This window comes from Aythya ferina, assembly GCF_964211825.1.
Source record: "Aythya ferina genome assembly, chromosome: 13".
Lineage (NCBI taxonomy): Eukaryota > Metazoa > Chordata > Aves > Anseriformes > Anatidae > Aythya > Aythya ferina.
Window position 1 is genome coordinate 4,839,427 of NC_140311.1, and position 20,373 is coordinate 4,859,799.

Below are 20,373 nucleotides of genomic sequence, written 5' to 3' on the forward strand. Positions count from 1 at the left end.
TTTCTAGAATAAATTGAGGAGGTCTTTCTTTCTCGTTATTCAAAAGATACCTGAATCTTTTTAGGTTCTAAAGTTTATACTACAACTTACTCTCTACCAACATATTTGTACTTTTTTTCTTTCTTTTAATTATTATTATTTTACTGCAAAAAAGCAAATTCATATTCTGCAGCTATGTATGTGAATATTGAGCATAAGGTTATTTCATGTCTGTGTTACACATGTATGTAATACTTGTCTGCATTATGTATTATATATTACATATAAAACTACATGGTAATATCCTTTCACTACCTACATGGGGCTTATAAAAAAGATGAAGAACAATGTTTTACATGGGCAGATAGTGATAGGACAAAGAGTAATGGCTTTAAACTAAAATTGGGGAGATTTAGATTAGATGTTAGGAGGAAATTCTTTGCTTTGAGGGTGGTGAGGCACTAGCACAGGCTGTGCAGAGAAGTTTTGTATGCCCCATCTCTGGAGGCCAGGATGGACAAGGCCCTGGGCAATCTGATCTAGTGGGTGGCATCCCTGCCTGTGGCAAAGGGTTGGTACTAGATGATCTTTAAGGTCCTTTCCAACCCAAGCTGTTCTATGGTTCTATGAATATTCCTACTCAACTATCCTATGCAACCTGCAGTCACAATTCTATAGAGTTCTGATTTATTTTGTAGGGTGAAGTACAGCTGAACTGACACATAGCTACCTGTGGTAGAGTATTTAAGAACTGTACTGTAGCATGCCTTAACTTGTATATATGTATATCTTTTCCTGATTTCAGTACACTTCCAATTCAAGAACCAAAATAAGATATAAGCCCTGTTTTCTGGGAAATACTAATAAAAATAGCCCTATTTGTTGGGGTTAGAAATGATGAAGGCACATTTTTCAAGCCTCTTCAAGTGAATATTTGTAATGGCTTGTGAAGTTCTGTGCATGTATGCTGCTTCAGAAAGATTTGACCTTTAAATGAAAAACTGAATAGAAAAAAAATCATGAATGGAAATTGAATCAGGTTCTTGAGATTTCTTCCAGGTCTCTATAGCTCTAATCACCTCATTGTGCTTGAACTTAATGGCTTAGCCTTGACTGGTATGATGCAAAAGTAGGAGGTGGAGGTTGGTGAGTAATTCACTGGAACAACATTTATTATTCCATAAATCTACACCTACAACAAATAAATAAATAAATATTTATCTGAGGCACAACCAAAATGTATAAATTAATAGAATGAAATTAGAGCTAGAGTGTTAGGTATATTTATGAAAATATAAAATCTGTGCTGTTTCAGTGTTAACACAAAAAAAAATACTAGGTAAGCAGTACTGTTGCATATAAAATTAATATTCACAATTGTAACAACATCTGATCAGTATTCTGCTAAAAAAGATCTGTGTTGCTGGGTTAGCACACAGAAGTAATGTCAAATGTTACCAAAATATTTCTATATTATTATTTATTATATTATCATTACTAATATGGCTTTGCCTATCAGAAATCAAGCATTCAGGGTAATAACTTCAAAGGTAATAACCTGGAAAGTGAAGAATACACTAAAAAAAAAATCAGAATTGAGACTTTCTTATTTCTCAGCCTTAGCAACAGCACAGCTTTAGTGCAACTTTTGTGTGTAATTTTTATTTAATCACATGTCAAATTGAAGACTTACATGAATTAAACTTCAAAAAGCATGCTTTCAGCTTTCATTTTGACATCTAGTTAGCATACAATAACTGCCTTTCAAAAGCAAAATAAAATGTTTGACAAGGTTTAAATGTTATTTTCAGTTTTATTTGCTCTTTTATTTCAGTTCTTTGTTGTTATGTTGAGAAGTGCAAAAAATCAATTCAATTATTAAATGTTACTGGAAATTGTTGTATTAGAAACACTCTGGTACAAGGGGGATGAGATTCTGAAAATAACCATCCACTGAGGTTCTCAGGCAGAAGTTTGTGAAGTTCCAGGTTTTTAATGTTTTTTTTTTTTTTTTTTTTTTTTTTTTTTCTTTTTTTCAGCAATGATTTGTCTAATGAGTTTGTTTAATGGCCTCTTTGCTGCAAAAGTAAGATGGAAGCATCAGTGCAGCTTCTAGTTACTGCAGTGAAAAATGGCATTCATAAAAATTTACTCCTGAAATCAATAGCTAATAGATAAAATATATGAAATTTTTACTTTGTATCAGTTACGTAAAATTTCACATGCCTGCAAGAAATGCTTATGGGGTGTATAGGTATAGTTTTTAAAAGGCATCCTGTGTTGTTCAAAGACAGTCTTGCAAGATTACTTCTCATCACTTCTGCCAACTATGTGTGTGAGGGAACCCAGTTGCAAGTAATTTCCATTTGAGCAGGAAAATGGGTACCTTATGTTCCACTATTTTGCAACAGAAAGTAATTCTTTCATTTAAAAACTACAAATCTGAATAGGGTAGTCATCCAAATTTAACTTGTGTTTGTCTGGGCAGTCAACCAAGCTTTCATTTGCCTTATCAAAATTAATAGATTATGCCTCTTGCATCTAAATAAATTAATAAAGTGAAAGGAGTTATTTCAATCAGTAATGAGTGAAAGCCTAAAACTATTTACATGTCTCATATTACTCTGGAACAGTCAGAATGTTAATCACAGTGATGAAAGGTAAAAGTATTTATCAAAGCTTTCTGTTCTTTTGAAAGAAGCCAGATGATGTATTTTCCATTAGTAATTAGTGAGGATGTAAGATACCCATTATTAAATCAGGAGGACTAGATAAAATTATAACAAGAATGTCAAAAGGAGCTCTCTGAATCACACAGGTTTATATTGGGTTTCTGAAGTTTTAGGTATCTGAAATGTAATGTTTTGCCAGTATTTAAAAACAAATATGGTAAACCAGGAGAACAGAAAGTCTGTTTGACTTGACAAGCATATTGAATATCAGAAGCTGAAAAGGATGCAATTGATAGTAGAACAGTAGCTGATACAGTTGCACATGTTAAATAAAAAAGGGGGTTGGTTTAACAAGCTTGATCTGTATGAAATGACAATTAAGGCTGATAGTATTGGCAATAATTGGGGGGGTTGCTTTTTCTTGTGAGATGGGGAAAATGCTGACTTTAATGTCCACAAAGCTTGAACCTGAATTTATAATAATCAAATCAGCAGGATACTGCCACTTTGATGAGCACTGCCTCTCCCCTTCTCCCAAAAGACAAGCCCTTCATTTTGCTCTTTTCAAAAAAACAGTCCTGTGCAGGACTATTGCAGGCCATAGTGAAGAAATGTTTAAAACAAACTAAATCTTAAAAGCTAAATCTTAAAAGGTGGTTACAATAGTGGTTTTATTATTAGTGAAGTGTTTCTAGCTGTGTGTAATATTGGTGACCAAAAATGTTCAGCATCTTTATATATACTCCAAAAGAAAATACAGGTTAGTGTTGGCAAAAATTTAGAAGCTATTCTCATTTGAGTGTTAAATGATAATGGGCTCCATTCTGTCTATCTATTTATCTATGCATCTATCTCTATATAGAATATGTATGTGCTTATATATATATATATATAAGCCTTGAATAATTCCTTGAAATGGAATTCGGCTTAAACTGTTATCCAGTATCAATAATACTGTAATTTAGCCTCTCTGTAATGTTTGTCCACATGTAATTGTCAGTATCATGCTGACCAAGGCTTCATCTAGCCTGTGTCCAGCAGTGGCCACAAATGTACCCAGGGAAGGCTACAAACAGGGCAAGAATATATGAGACATCTCCCAGTGCTCCCAGGCTCAGACTGATTTCAAGGCAGGCTGTTATCATGGTCTGCTCAGAGTAAACCCCGGGGGATCTTTCCCCCTGAACCATGCAAACTTTTTCATCCACAACACCTTACGGCAATGAATTCTGTAAATGTCATACTTCCAGCTTGCTGGAATGACTCCAAGATTGTGATGTTCTGCAGCGAGCTTGGAAAGCTCCCGAGTTTTGGTCTTACGCACTTGGCTTTTGGGGCATGATTTGGAAGAGATTTTGTAGAGTAGAAAATTCTCTAATAAACTAAGAAAAATGTAGGATCCCTTGGTTGAACAGGGACATAAAATGCCCAAGAATTTTTATTATTTTACATGGATTTAATACTATCACTTAAAAACAAAACAAACGAACAAAAAAATCAGTTCATGAACAACTTTAGAGTGAAGATCTGATTTGTTGTTCATTATTTTTTGCTATAATACAGATAATTAAGTTTCAAGAATGTGAAACTGAACTGTATTTTATGTGGAAAAGAGTCCTTCAGATCTTCAAAGGACTGATTTACTTTTTTTTTTTTTTTTTTTTTTAATAATGCTTTTTAAAGAAAAAAACATTGTGAGTGCTATATCTTTTAAGTTGTGACTTGTACCTTGAAGTTGTATCTTGCTTCAATGTTCTGTGCTGCAAATCAGTATGTGAAATGCAGACTTGGAAAACAATTGATAGAAACTGTTTGGACTGTAGTAGCTATATTGCACACTATTAAATTTAGAGAATGAAAAAAAAATACTGGCTTTCTTTTTGAGTTTCAAATTAAAGGAAAAATTTTCCTCAAATTTTTTGAGGAAAATTTGTTTTCCATTGGGCTTGGGGTTGGATCCTTTTAAGCTGCTGAGAATTTCACACTGTATGTCTCTGTCGAAACACATGGAAGAAAAGATTGTAGTTATGGAACGAAAGGTGATATAAAAAAAAGTCTATAAAGATTAGAGTTGGAAGTTATACTTTGGAGATTTCATTTAAGAATAGAATTAGCACTTGTCATAGCTGAAGATAGTTATTGTTAAATTATTTAAGGTATTTATTTCATACTTTCCTAGCATTTGAAAAACGTAAGCAACTAAGAAAATAGATTTTAAAGTTAAAAAATATTTTGAATGTTTCTATGTTCACTGTCTGCATAGTAGTGAAGAAACATACTAAAGTAGTCCTTTTGTTTTATTTTCATGCTATTTTAGAGCATCTCCTAACTAAGGTCTGTTTTAAATCAGAATTATCTTCTAAATAACATAATTAATTCAATATAAATTAAACACTATTTTTTTCTTTGTGATCTCCTTTTAAAAAGATATTAATTTGCTTCAGTGAATGAAGATAATAAGGTTAATAGTTTAATGTTCTTCAGTTTATGTCTGCTGCATTTTCTATTACCTTTTTTCAGTTTTTGATTATAAATTGGCTAACCCCTGGTGTATAATTCTAGAAATCATCCCTTCAGTGTATCCAAAGCTATTTACTTAGGCTCATCTTTTATTATTCCCTCTGCCACAGCCTAATTATTGTAATGAAAGATTGAACACAGAATAGTTTGGGGCTTTGATCAGTCTTCATATAAATTTCAATAATGGGAGTAAAAGGTTTGAGGTCTTCTGAGATAATTTGATCCCTCCAGACATCCTGCTTTTACAAAATGCATTTCTTTTTTGGATACCATATGAGACCTCTGACAGAATTTGTGGCTGGGTTCATGACATCTCTGGAAGCAAAATTCTCTTCAGAACAATAAAAAATAATTTAATACTGCTGAATATATCAGAGCAAATGTATAATACTGGACACTTTTCCTTAAATTCTCCCCTCTTTTTTACCTATCAGTCTCACCGTCTGTATTAGAAGTTCCTACCTACAGCAGCATTTTTGAAATACACTAAGAATACATAAAAGTTTTGCTTTACTTTTTCTCTTTTCGGGAAAAAAAATATACTGTCATTCAAATAAATAAAACAAACCATAATCCATGTTATTCTATTACTATCAGTGTTAACTCTTTTTGGAGATAAACAGAAAAGCAGCTGGAGTCTAAGGATAATTTGTAATCTTATAAATTGAAATTTGAATGCCTCAAGGAGGAAATTTAAAAAATAAATGTGACAGAAGATAAGTCACAGCTTTTGGGAAAGTGTTATTAGAATGACTTGTTCCAGATCATTGTCTGATGTCTACACGAATTTAGAAAAGGTAGCACTGCTATGTAGAGAAAGAGATGTGTTTTTGTTGTTGTTGTGTGTTTTTTTTTTTTTGACAGTACTCTGTCATCAGTGTTATCAGGTATGACCTATCCAGGGACGCTATCAAAATAAAAATCATGAGCCTTTATCTGATTCCAGTTTATTTAAAATCATGTGTTTTTCTTCTTTCCTACTAATAACACCTCAATTTATGTAACTAAGTGTTTAGAATTTTATGGTTAGTTTGGGGGATACTTTTTGAGATTTAAAACTTTTGGGGGGGCATGGATTTTGTTTTTCTTCTCACTGAGCTAGGAAGTTAATAAAATAACTTCATTACTTTCTTGTCTCCTTTACTTCAGCTGCTAAGACTTTTTGCTGTATTTTGACTACAAACCACAAACAGAAATATTCACGTGTGTAAACTCAGTGAATCCTCATTGTACATAATAGTAATAATTGCATTCCCAGCCTATTGCAAAAACTAATATTGGTATCTAAATCTAACACTTGGGCTGATAACATTTGAGGAATATTTTAACCGGCAATTGCCAGTTAAAAAGTAGAATAGGATGAATCATATTGGTTGTTTCTGTGGATCCATCTGTCTTTCTGGACCATTCTGAGACACTGCAAGTATCCCCACCCATGTGAGGTGAGAGAAGGATCATATAGGTGGCAGGATGAGCAAGAATACTGTCCCAAGCAGCTCTTCACAGAGCCCTGCTATGGCTGTGGGATCAGCTTCAGACAACTAGCTATAGGGTTTAATAATAAGATTCTTCTGGTGATACCAAAACTGGGGTGGTGGTATGCTACTTAGCTCTGAACTGTTCACTGCCTGCAAATTTTTTATTTTTTTTGCCCAGTGGATTTACCTAAGGCTGCTCCTGCAATCCCAGGATGGATATCCTTGTCCCTTTCCATCCTGTGTGATGAGGGATAATTGTTTCTAGAGCTCTTCAGCTTATTCCTTGGCTTGATCTGACCATTTTTTTCTTAGATTACTGCCAAATAAGAGAGAATAGAACAATTTGGTAAATGTACAGAGCTTTATTCAGAAAGCAGGACTGGAACACACATTATACTTAAAGATCAACAGAAGAAATCATCTGGGAAAAACAGAATACCAGAAAGAACAAATGCAAAGTGCTGCACTTAGGCTGCAGTAATCAATGGCACACACCAGAAAGGGTGGCCCCCAAATGATCATTGGAAAAGGACCTTGTAGTGGTTGGCAAGGAAAACATTCCTTGAAGAAGACGAAGCAGTAGTAGAACCTGTAGGGGATGTGAAATGATCCTTCAGCTCTATTCCACGCTTTGAAGATCTCAGCTGAATCTCTGTAACAAGTTTTGAGTAGTGCACAGAGAAGCATATGAGAGCATGTGTGCAGGGAAGAACACTAGGAAATACCAGAAGACAGAAGACAGACAGAAATAGTAAGGTCTGCTTATTCTGAAATAGACTAAAGTGGCAAATACCAGAAAGATAACCAGACCATGATGGATGGGACTGTAGCAGTGATTTATTTTGTAACAAGAGTCAGGTTAGACATTAAAAGAAAACCTATCCATTAGTAATGGTGAAGCACTAGAACATACTTTCTGGAAAAGCAGTGAATTTCCTACTGGTAGATTTTAAGAACAATTTTGACTCACATCTGTCAGGAATTACATAGGTAAAGTTGATCTTGCCATTTTCTTGGCTGTACCACACTATGCTGCAGCTGTCTTTGGTCATACGTAATGTCACAGTGGAAGAAATTTTGAAAAATAGATGAACTTCATTCACTTTTTAGCAAACCCTTCATACAATGGATGGCATTCACCTATAGTGACCAAATCTGACAACATCTGCTGTAGTATAAACACAGTATATAGCTGTACTATAAACACAGTATATATAATATACATATACATAGGTAAGCATTTTTTTTCTGCATAATTGCACGGCTCTCCACCATTACTAATCCTAGCAATTCTGGAACTGGACAGTTTTGCATAGCCTTTCAAATGAAATTTTGAATATTAAGCTAAGTACATTTCAAATTGTGTTTTTTTTTTTTTTTTTTTTTTTAACATTTGTGTCCCATGTTTTCCAAGACACAACTAGAAGATCTGCTTTTTTCTTTGTTCCTATATATAAAAATGCTGTGACAGATTTACCTTTCAGTAATAATGAAAATGTTGTCCTGTACCTGATGCATTGGGTCCTTTATTCACCTGACCCTTTCTTCAAGCCAATAGCCATACTGTGGCAGCTTTCCTTCGTCTGTTTCCCAGCTTCCAGTCTTTTACTGTTAAGACATAGATCTGTGTTATAAGGAAATCAAAGGGATTGTAATGAAATGTCTGAAGCAGAGAAGTGGAATCTACTTTCAATTCATTAGTTGAATGGATGTGCAAAACCTATTAAAATTGTTTTCAATGCATAAGGCATGTTATTGTTTGTTCCTTCTCTGACTTGGAAGAATACAACAATATTAGAAGTGTGTCACATTTTCTAGGCCCCAAAGTGTGGAGCAGCTTTTAATAGGAAAGAAAATATCTTTTGAAAACTATAAAACTGAGCAGTGAAATAAATTGAGCCTCAAAAGATGATTGAAATCTCCAAGTCAATATACAAAAGGTGTCCAAAGACTTGTGAAGTCTGACAGAATCTCTTTAGTTTGAGCTGTCTTTCATTTTGCATCAGGTCTTACATTTTTAAAACGTAGAAAAAAGCAATGCTGTCAGGTGAAGCAGGTTTGAAAGCAGGCTGCTTGTTCATGAAAGCCTGAAATTGTGCACAACTGTAGATAATGTGTCTTCAGCAGATAACTGAAATAATACATTTCCTAAATTGGTTGCATTAAGCAATTACTGATACTGTAGTAGAAACCATATAATTTTCTTCCTTCCTTGTAGCCTCAGCGCCGTGTCACGTTTCACCTACCAGATGGCTCCCAGGAAAGCTGCAGTGACAGTGGGCTTGGAGACCACGAACCCGCCAGCGGTGCCAGTACATCGCACCCTCTGCCCCTTGGCTTTCCCCAGGAGGAGTACTATGAGCAAGCATCACCCAACAGCCGGACAGAAGGAGATGGCAACTCAGACCCCGAGTCCAGTAAGTGATGAACTCTGGTTGTGTTGGTCATTAAAAAGAAGCCCCTTTCTGACATTTAATGATTTAAGGCAGTGATTATAATTGAATGTTGATTTTAACATGGCCAAAAAAGCCCTGCATTTCTAAAAATGCAGAGTAAGTATGCCCATTGGGAATGAAACAGTCTTGAGCTGTAAAGAGCTTATGGATTACCTGGTATTTTTATAGATCTGAGGTGCTGTGTGTATGGGAGCTTTCTGATGAGGTTAACACTATTGCCATTGCAATCATACATGCTGCTCCTAGGGAGTTTATGCTTTCTTACATGTTTCTTTATCCAACATTAACGTGCGCACTAGTGTGTTTAACACAAAGAACTTCAGGATGACACCACAGTCTTTAGAAATAAAGGTTTATTGATTTGTCTTTTGAGAGCAACTGTGATATGTAGTAATTATCTCAAGAAAGTATGTCATACGACTTAATTCAGCAGTTATCACTGGCTTTTTATGACATCGAAAACATGCAAATCAAGGTGAGCTCAGGACCATGCTAGAACTATAGATACTAGTTTTGCTTTCTCTGCCTTGACATGATAGCCACTTAGAAACTCCACTGTACAGGCAACTGTTAATTATCCAGGGGCTCTTTATCTGGATTAAATTGAACTGTGCCATTGATAAAAAGACACCTGAATGTGTGGAAACCTCTAAGGCCTTGTTAGAGGCCTAATAAGTGATTTGGAAATACATCTGTTCTGGGCAAAACTTGGCCCAAAAGGTGTATTTCAGCTGCTTTATTATATCATGAAGAATGAATTAGTAAGTCCAATGCAGTTGGAATAGCTCTGTGAAAAGGTAGTTTCTCTGCACTGGCAAATACAGCATCCAGCAGAGAGCATTAGCTCTGACTCAGAGCTGCCTCTAATAAATTCAGCTTGGCTTTTGGAAACCATGCTGCTGTCTTTGCCTTGTACTGCTTGAGACTAGAGTCTGAGGGCCTTGCGTGCAAAGATGAGGTCCTCTCTCTGTTTTTCTTTTAGGTCTTGAACTATTAACTGGGGATCCTCGGTTTTAAACTTTTAAAACTTTGTAAAGTTAACTGGTTCCTGAAGTAATTCCAGATTATGATTTTTTTTTCTGAGTTGATAGACAGCTGGCAAGAAGCAGCAGAAGTTTTGCATATTCTGCTGAAAATGTAACTCGTTGTTTGGTTCTCTGTGTGTTCATATATTTGAGGCTGTAATATACCCTTAAGAATATTTTAGACAGTCCAGCTGAATTTTTCATAGAATGAGATTTTAAGGGGCTACACATATACCCCAAAAGAAAGCACATATATATTGTATGTGCTGCTTTCTCATGCATACACATGATCTGAATTTGCTTTCCAGCTCCATCCTTCTTTTGTTCTTTGTAACTCTTATTTAGGCTTTACTGAAGTGAGCAGGTTGTACATAAACTTAGCATTTGGCTCCTCTTGTACACTGGGCATGGTGCGTGGGAATTGTTAGAACAGGCATGTGAATGTTGTCTTGCTATTTAAAGAGGCTTGGGTTTTGGACTTCCAGTGCTTTTTTAACTCATTTTTTGCAATTGTAGGAGAAATATTATTCATGACTCTTCTAAAATGTTGGCCTAAAACCAATATAGCTTTGACATCTGAATCTCATTGACACATATCACTGTGCAGGCACCTGATGTCTTTTCAAGTGTGAAATTTGAAGAAAGTTTAATCACCTGTCTAATTACCTGACAGCTCAGTTTTGAACTCAAAATCACAGTTTAATTAGCATTTACATTTTGTGGAGATTTTTTGCCCTTCTAACTTGTTTCTTTTTGAAACAATTTAATTGACACAATATAGCATGATGCTACAGTATTAAAAGTGTAGTTTGCAGTTCTTTTTAGCATTTTATGCTTATATTAATGGCAACATCTAGTGGCAGAAAAACATATAGATATAAATAGATATCTGTCATGTGCTTTCATACAACTAAGTAAAATAGAAAAGGAAGACCCGCGGCATATTTATGTTGTGTACTGCTAAAAATGAACTTTTACTAGGTAAAAGCAACCAAAATATTTTCTTTTCCGATTTATGAAAGTGTTCAGACTGAGGTTCATTTCACTCATCTGTGCATGTCTGGCAAATTTAGTCAACAGTGAAATAGTGGAGACCATTGTGAACTGATAGTTTCCACTACAAACATGCTGTTTGGGTTCTCTTTTGTTTGTTTGTTTCTTTTTAAAAACATGCTAAGGGAATGACATGAAGCTGCAATATGGAACGTTCAGGCTGGATGTCAGGAAAATGTTCTTCATTGAAAGGGTTCTGGAAAAGGCTTCCCTGGGAAGTGGTCATGGCACCAAGACTGCTGTTGTTCAAGAAGCATTTGGACAATGCTTTTGGACAATGCTCTCTAATTTTGGGGTGATCCTTTGTGGAGCCAGGAGGCTCCAGGACTTGATGATCCTTGTGGGTCCCTTCTAACTTGGGATATTCTATCATTCTAAATCTATTTTCGAATGGCTTAATCTATTTGAAGTACTTCTATTCTTGTTTCATGGACCAAAATGTTTTTAATGTAAACAGAGAGTGTGAAAAGAATATACAGTCAGATAATATGAGTAAATACCTCAATTCATACAGCAGAATAACCATAGCCTTCATTCTGTCTTAAGATCTCTTGTATCTGACCTATCTTAATATGAAACCTGTCTAAAATGTTAAGCCTGATTAATCATCTGATGGTAATTTAGTTCAACTTTGCCAACCAAGAACAGATACAGTTAGGATGAAACAATTTCCATAATATCCAGAAAATAGTAGGATGTTAAGTGGTTTATGAATGCAGATTACGGATGCCACCTCACACAGGAATATATTCAGAGGTGTTTTCTCCCTTTTGTTTTTCCTCAATACAGTTCTTTGGTTTTATTTGTTTCTCTACTATTGGAAATGATTTTATTTACTATCCATTTACTAGCAATAGCAAAGCATTTATTAAAAAGCACTTAAAAGATCTTGTATTGGAATAAAATAAATTAAAAAAAAAAAAAAAAAAAGCTGGGAACTATTGGTGAGAGGAAGCCTTACAAATTCATATCCAAAATAGGACTGAAGCAAGAGCGTAAGAATTGTTCTAATTGTGTAATTGTTCTTTACATGATCTAAGTATAAAGGGGTTAAAAAACTATGAGCAATTTCAAAGTACAGCTTTAAAATTAATTGTCTGTACTAATAAAAATTAGAAAAAGACTATTTAAAATGATTTGTCTTCCCTTAATTTTGTAGCCTCCTCATCAAAGCATACTGAAGTAATGGCATTACAGTAGGTGCTTCCTAAGGAAAAGATGCCAATAAAAACTAATAGTAATATAGAAATGCACATAGGTTTGTAGAGAACATTGTCCTTAAGTAACAGCATAGTGTATGGTGTTAAAATATTCTCTGTTAATAAACTGCTGAAACTTACAAGGATGCTTTAATAACTCCCCGTGCCTGTGATTTTGACCATTCCACCTTTCCCCCCCCGTGTTTGAATACAAAACACACTACAACAGTAGGCAAAATTTAGAAAATTCTCTTTAGCTAGACTTCTCCAGCAAACTCTCTCTCAATGGTGCCCACTTAGTGGGAGTGATATTGACAGAAAGGTTTGAAGAAAATGGTGCATATTAATTTCAATTATGCTTGGTTAATGGATAAATGTGTAACATTTTAATGACAACATTTCAAACTTCTACTATTTTTAAAGCCTTATCGAAACAATCTGGCTATTTTTTTCTTCTAAAAATGCTCTAGGTGTTCAACCATTCTGTGATTCTGTAAAAAATAAAAAAAAAAGTCTTCTTTTTTTTTCCTTCCTTGTAGCCTCAGCACCATGTCACGTTTCACCTACCAGATGAAAAAATCTAAAAACTATTTTTCCTACTTTCATTTGGAGAATGTAAGACACCCAGTTCAGCTAATAAACTGGACAGAATAAGAGGAATATATGATAGAAGTTTACAGAGAAAAAAAAAAAAAAAGAGAGTTGTTTATAGAAAATAATATGCAATTACATAATTGTAATTGTAAGCAAAAAGAAAGTTTAAACAAAACTAGTTGAAAATTAAAGGGCTAGTTAATGAGATTACAGGCTTTTGAATAGGACAAAATCGGTATCTTAAGGACAGGGGGCTCTCCATAAGGATACTGAACGTGAATTGAGATTATACAAAAAAGGGACTAATAATTTAAGAAAGTTGTATTCAAAATCATAAGAGGTAGAGCTAAGGAGAGGATGGTTAAAAGGCAAACTGATGTGCACTTTTAATATAATGGTCACTTCAAGCTGGTCTTGCCAGAAATGTGTTTGACTTCTTGTTTGTATAACCCACTTGCACCTTTGCTTGTGGTAGCATAAGCATTTGTATAGCTATTTGGTGAACTGAATAGAATAATCACTCTGAGTTCAACTTGACCTTGGGTCAGAAAAAAAGTTATATTTAAGAAGTTCAGTCCCCCAATCCTACATGTGGACGTGCAAGTAAGTGAATGAGCAGGTAGGGCAAATCTTGTGATCACTTCAAATGATTATTGGACTTCAAGAGAATTAGTCTTAAGAATTATCCATTAATCTATGGTTATTTAGCCATGTAAGAAGGAGGTTTGCAGCAAAGATGACATCTGTTGATTATTAAAGGTAAAATAATTTTATTCCCCCAAAATAAAAGAACATCTTCACCTTGCTTTAATTTTTGAAAAGGAGGATGATTTTGGGAGCAAAAACAGGCTGATGAAGAATTACGGTAATGGAAATAAAAGTCATAGTTGGTTCAGTGCCTTCATGTGGAGGAGCGGAGATACACTTCCTCCTAGAGTATCAAAACCGGTAGTGTTTTCCTTGTTTTTCTGTAATTCTAAGAGACAAGGTGTCAAGAAAAAAAAAAAAAAAGTGCTTCTGAGTGACTAATGACACTTTGGCCAGGCTTCACTACTGGAAAAGGTTTACAAGAAAGAAACTAAGATATGCATGAAGAAGAGAATAAAGAGTGTTGTATATTTCCCAAGGATGGTACAATATTAGCTCTATTATCTCATTTCAGTGACACTTTTTTAATATTGGGGAACATGTGTAGTTTTAGTCTATATAGATTTAAGACCTAATAACTATCATTATGACATTAAGGTTGAGCATTAGTAATTAAGAAGGAAAAGACGCATTAATAAAAGAATTGAAAAATCTCCTTCATTATCTTTGTTAATGAGTTTGGCATTAAAAAGTAGGGACATGTCAATTAAATATTCTGCTATCTCAAAGCCAAGCATCACTGAAAATATGGAGAAGGAGGTGTATGACAGAAGAATTGGATTTTGCTAAGGATTTGGAATAATAGCACTGGGATGAAATCTAATAGTTGCAAGTCCTTCTCATAGGAACTGGTGTATGTAACTAGTATATAAATCACCAGCAGAAAATGACATAAAGAAAAAAACAACTGAGTATTACAAAGATAAGCTATAAATCATCAGTACCTAATGTGATGTGAAAAAATCCTTGTTTATTCCTGGTACAGAGGAAAACGAGCAAAAACAAAACAACCAACAACCCACAAGGCAATGATGATACCACAACTGGAATATTAGAAACAGGACTGACTTCAGAAGTTAAAGAGAACTCACTTGATGAACAGGTGTAAAGAAATATTATTAATAACAAGGGAATAGGATGCCTATACACAGAAATAAGAATTAATATTGGCTTTTTTAAATTGCAAGTTAAAGGCTGGCTTGGGACTAGAACTGCTCTCAAGCAATAGGAAAGAATAAGGGAAGAGAAATGTGTTGGCCTAAAAGAAGTACCAAGTTGCTTCATGGACAAATGAATAGGTCGTCTATAAACCAGCAGAGGCCAGAAATTCTGAGATTTCAAACTTGAGAACAGTATGTAGAGAAGCAGGGAATGAGAATACTAACTTCATTTAAACAGAAGCCTGATAAATTTTTGAGGGGGCAAACAGAATGCCCACAGTAACAGCAACAAATATACCCTGTGATCCAGGAAGTCCCCTTTCGATGTTCACAGTAGATAAGCTGCTGGTGCAAGCTTGCTGAGTCTGAGTACAGTGTTACCCCCCTGCCTCCAGCCCCAGCACCAGGTGCCCACATGGCATCGCCTGAATGAGCGGCTTTGCCTTGCTGCTGCTGGCTGCATGGGCTGATGGAGCCAAGCTGGTGGCCTTGGCATTCACAGGCACTAGGGGAAGTTTGCCTAAGTAATGCCATCCAGGATCCTATAAATCTCATTGATGTCATTGTGAAGAAGAGTCAATGTTGCACACTGTCAAAAGACAGCTGATGATAGGAAGCTCCCTCTCCCTGGAGAAAATGGCTGCATTTTTGACCATGCTGACTTGTCTGATAATCAGAAACTCTGCAGTTGCTGAAATATACTCTTTAAACATCATCAATAACGCTGCTCTGGCAGCTGGACTTCAGACCTCATGCCAGGGCACAAGAAAAAATAAAATTATAGCATTTCGAGTATCTTGTTCCCTGTCCAGGTACTGGGGCTAGGTGTGATTGCCAGATGATGTGATTATTTATTTATTTGTTTGTTATGTTTTTGATTGTTTTGTTCTCTTCTTGTGTGCTTTTAGTTCCACATTAAGGCTGAAATGTAACAGTAATATTTTAATTCTGTCATTGCTGAATTGTAAACTTGCTATAGCAGTTAGATCGAATTTGAGATAAATAGGAAGACTCTGTCATTAATTAAAGATAATAAATCTTAAGCTAGAATAGATCCCAGTGTAGCACATCTGCCCACTGGGTGCCTCTACCCCTACTGTATTGTTTTTTTCTATCCCCATGGCTGTGCACTAATTATTAATTCTGAAAGTGCTGAGGTAATTAATCTTTCTGAGAAAACAGAGTTTGATTGATCTTCTACCTTTAATCAAATTAGCTTGTACGTAGGTGGGAGAATGTAAAGGCTGGCTATAGTACTGTACCACTCTGTAAAATACTCACCTTTCTGATGACCTCCTGAGAGCACTAGCATGAATCGCATTTATATAAACCATGAGGGCAAATACTGAGTGGCCATTTGATTTAAAAGTTGGGGAATGGTCAGAAATCAAAATCAGGGTGTGCTACATTTTAAAGTATGTCTCCTTTAGAATGGCAACTTTAGAATTTTTCACCTTATGTACGACGGTATGGAACATCAGTTGAGGCTGACAAGAGTGTGGGTTTTCCTGATGTTTTAGCTATCTGTATATAAAACAAAATTACTGACTAGTCATAAGTACATGCAATGAAGCAAGCCTTCTATAAAACAAACCATTATTCTTTAGGTTCTTGATAACTGGAGATTTGAGAGTGAGGAAGAGGTCAGATTGGAGAGGTGGATTTACAATGATGCAGATGAGTAGCTTTTGCAAGTGGATTTTTACTGGTCTTGAAGAGATACAGATTGCATATTCAGAAACAATTCCATAATTTGGTAATTTGATCCCTGAGTGCCTGACTTAAGTATCATTAAAGCAGCTGACCCAAAGGGAAAAAAAAATAAAAAAAGGACAAAGTGAATGAAATGAAGAAATACAAAAACAAAAAGATGCTGCAGCTCAGCTGACCCTAACAGTCACATACTGAGGAGGACATCACTGTAATTGTTATAACTCTGATTTTAAAAATCTTTTCCTTCTTGTAAAAAAGGAGCACTCTATAAAATATTTTCTATAAAATAGTTTTCGATGTTTTCTTATTGATATCAGACTACAATGTCTGATGTACATAAAGCCTTGATGTACATTTTCTGCTTTTTGAAGATAAGGAAGATAAAGGCACATTTTCCTAGATACATCATTTCTTTCACACAGAATCAATGGGGAAATTTTCTAGCAGTTCTCTTTATGGCCTCCCCAGCACTCTGTTGTATCTTCTAGACTACATACTGGGATGAAGTAATTCAGGCAAACAGTAATACTGTGTTTGTGAATTCCATCTAATGTTATTCTTGACTGAGGTTTATGACAGAAGTTACTCTGCATAGAAAGATTAGAAAGAATAGCTCAACCTTACAGTTTAGAAAGCAGTCATTTCTTGTGAAATAATAAGAATGGTTTTGAATTGTTTGGTTTTTGGTGGTGGTGGTGTTTTGTGTTTTTTGTTGTTGTTGTTTTGTTTTTTTTTTTTGTGTGTGTGTGTGTTTTTTTTTTTTTTTTTTTTTTTTAATAATAAATGAGATCTGACATCTATAAACAGTGATTTAGTGGCAGATGTTCTGTGATATATATTTATGTTATCACTTAAGCTGACATGGTAATGGATAATCCTATTTTTTCTGTTTGAGGTTTATCAAAGTTTTAAAATATATCACTATGGCAAGCAGCCTGGCAGGGCAGAGGTGGAGACAGAACAAATTTCTTTCCTCTACTTTTTCAGACTCCTTTCATATCTGACTTGCTGTCACATTTGCAGTAAATAGTGGCCCTGAAGTTTGGCTGGGTAAATAGAATCTAATTTGGAGCACCCTGAATCTGGGAACATGTTAGGGGTATGATGGTTATGATAGCTTGAAAAGTCACAAAGGGCACAGATTAAAACGGAAAGTTTATCTGTAATATATGAAAGCTGAAGTCATTGATAGAGTTCCCTTCTAGTGACAGCTTTGAAGATGAGTGTATCCTACCTATCTTAAATCTAGTTATGGATGAGATAGAACTTTATCAAGAAGAACCAGACCTCTGTGAGCAAATCAATCCCTTATCTTGTCCACAGTGTTTGAAAATGACAAGTGTGAAGACCTGGCACAAGTGCCAAGCGAAAGCAGCTGTCACGGGGGCTGCCAAGTCACCCAGCTCAAGCGAGTACTCCATCAGAGGGAAGAAGTGGCTTCTCTTGACAATAAGCCTATCTTTACTTCCAAATTTTACTGGGCCACCCACACAGTAAAATAATGTTCGTATGACATTTGTGTTTCTCTTACTTCTGAGCCATGAGGCAATTCACTTCATGTCCTTCTGTCTGTCTTATTTTGTCTCATACTTTCACTTGTTTCTTATTTTTAAGAAAAGATGAGTCAGTTACCTTTCCTTTCTTTTTTCAAGTTATGACAATCAGTAGCACCAAGAAGAACTTCTGAATATATGAAATACTGAGACATTTGTTAGTAACTAGTTCTTGTTTTAAAGGTAGAAATATAGAAAAAGCTCTTTTTTTTTTTTCTTTTTGTTATTTTAGATGACTTAAACCATGTGAAAAATTGCATGTTTATAATTGTGTTTGAAGTGTCATAATTCAATACCTGATTTCACTGTGATTAATGAAAAATATATCAAGGCATATATATTTAATAACTGTCTACAGCTACCAGTGTGTCTTAGAAATTAAAAAGAAGAGTTGAACAAAGAATATTCCCAATTGTCAGTGCTCTTAAAGTCACAACATTTGCTGAAACAAACTTGATCAACTCAACACATCTAGTGATTGTAGTCCTTGTTTGCGTAGAGATGTGGTCCTGGATGAACATCCTTTAATCTGATGTTTTTCTTGGAATTGTGGAAATTCCAATCGCAAGTGGAATTTTGATTGGAAATAGGATCTAATATTGAACTATCCATTATCATGTGTTCCTTTCATAATTTTCATCCTGCTCTCATGCTATCTTGGTTATTTGTACATATCCATTTTCATGTTTTGGTTTAAATTAAATTGTAAACTCCCAGGATTACACGCAGCACGTCTGCTATGTATTTGCATGGCTCCAAGCACAATGCAGCTGTTATACTTGTTTTATGTTCCCAGTACAATTGCAGTAGAAGTGATCACTAATACTTTTATAATATATGTGATGCTGATCTATACAAATAATATATGCTGTATTAGCAATGTTTCTTACTGCATATCAAGTCTTTTTGTTTTCATTTAATCCTGTAAAAATAGGTAGTTAGCTTGTCTTGTATTGGATTCCCTAAATTCAATCACACTGCTAGGAATGATGTGAATTGGGTAACTCATTATGCTTTGAAAAGGCAGGAGCCTTATGTGGATGTGATGTCAGAACATGTGCTGATGGTGCTGTGAATTACTGTGGTGGGCTAGCATCATGTAGAGTCACCTGACTGCTAGATCAGCTGTTTCTCTTTGGGTCTCGCAGTAAGAAGTTAGTTTAACTTTACTTTTAAAAGTAGCTGGCAAATGTTGCTTGCACCTTTGCATTTTAATAACACTATTTTGCTGATTGTATTAAAACAATGTTTTTGTGTTTTTTGTGTTCCTTGTGTCTGTGATCATCATTGTTGCAGCCTAAACAGCGTGGCTTGGATGAGATAATGAGATGGAACAGGATTTCACAGACATTCCCTTTTTTCTTCTTTTTGATTTTTAAAGAACAAAATATTTTTCTGACATGTCCTACTCTCAAGCAGCATTTCTGCAATGCTTCTCCAGATACGTTTTAAAGTTCTACTTAAAGCCTTAGTGTTTCAAATTAAAATTATCTCCAGGTAACAATCAGAAGCAACAACTAAAATGCTAAAATGCTGTTTCTGGGATAAGGACCTGGCCAGCTAATTCTGTATGGTCTATTGTACTTGAATTCCTCTCATCCAGAACAACTGTTTCCTTGACATATCAAGAACAGTGGCACTATGTAAATAGCTATTTTTTTGGTCTGGTTATCTTGACTGATGTCCCAGTGTCCCAGAAGATGAGTCCTCTTTGGGATGAGATGCTATAGAGTTTAGCCCTCACCTAATACTTTAACAGAAAGCAAGCATTTCTCTTACAAAGGTTTTACTTGTGTCACATACCGATCATACACCAAAGAACTTTTTAGAAAATGAAAGAAAACCTCTTCCACTCGGTAGCAGTACATGTGAAGAAAAACGATGGCAACAGGGAAATAGGAAAGGTGAGAGAAAGCACTTTGAAAACTATAAAAGCAAAACCTGTTTTTAGCATAATACAACTGATATTAAAGCTCTTCTTTATTCATATGCTAATTTTTCCCCTGGGGGTCAAATATCACTGATTACAGATTCTGCTGAGGGCGGAGCTCTAAAACATCTGTCTCTAAAATTAGCTACTTACTTCTGCTTTTTGGGAAGATTGTAAATAGCTCTTTCCATAGGCCCCATTAGAAGTCAGCATGTTGTTACTCCGACCTACTCCCATACTGGAATGTATTCACAGTATTGTGAAAAAATCCATGCTCAAGAAGATCTGCAAATAAAACAGTTCCTTCACCATTAATTGCTATGTCCAATGAATGGAATAGCATTTGGTTATGTCTGTGTGTGGGGTCTGAGTTGTATGATACTTAGGAGTTGA

The 20,373-nt window shown here is 35.2% G+C and overlaps 1 protein-coding gene and 1 long non-coding RNA gene across 6 annotated transcripts in view; one reads left to right on the forward strand and one right to left on the reverse strand.

The window, feature by feature from the left end:
• Positions 1-20,373, forward strand: part of PCDH11X (protocadherin 11 X-linked) — a 474,407-nt gene that overhangs the window by 339,195 nt on the left and 114,839 nt on the right. For all 5 annotated transcript variants that reach the window (XM_084535116.1, XM_084535119.1, XM_084535117.1 and 2 more), the window contains one exon: positions 8,868-9,066. In XM_084535116.1, coding sequence (XP_084391242.1) covers positions 8,868-9,066 — 199 coding nt within the window. The remainder of the gene's footprint in view (positions 1-8,867; positions 9,067-20,373) is intronic.
• The window catches only part of LOC311444171, a 36,091-nt gene that overhangs the window by 2,258 nt on the left and 13,460 nt on the right, over positions 1-20,373 (reverse strand). The window contains exons 2-3 of the long non-coding RNA XR_014697682.1: positions 8,159-8,257; positions 6,837-6,965 (exon numbers count right to left, since the gene is read on the reverse strand). This is a non-coding gene — a long non-coding RNA (uncharacterized lncRNA). The remainder of the gene's footprint in view (positions 1-6,836; positions 6,966-8,158; positions 8,258-20,373) is intronic.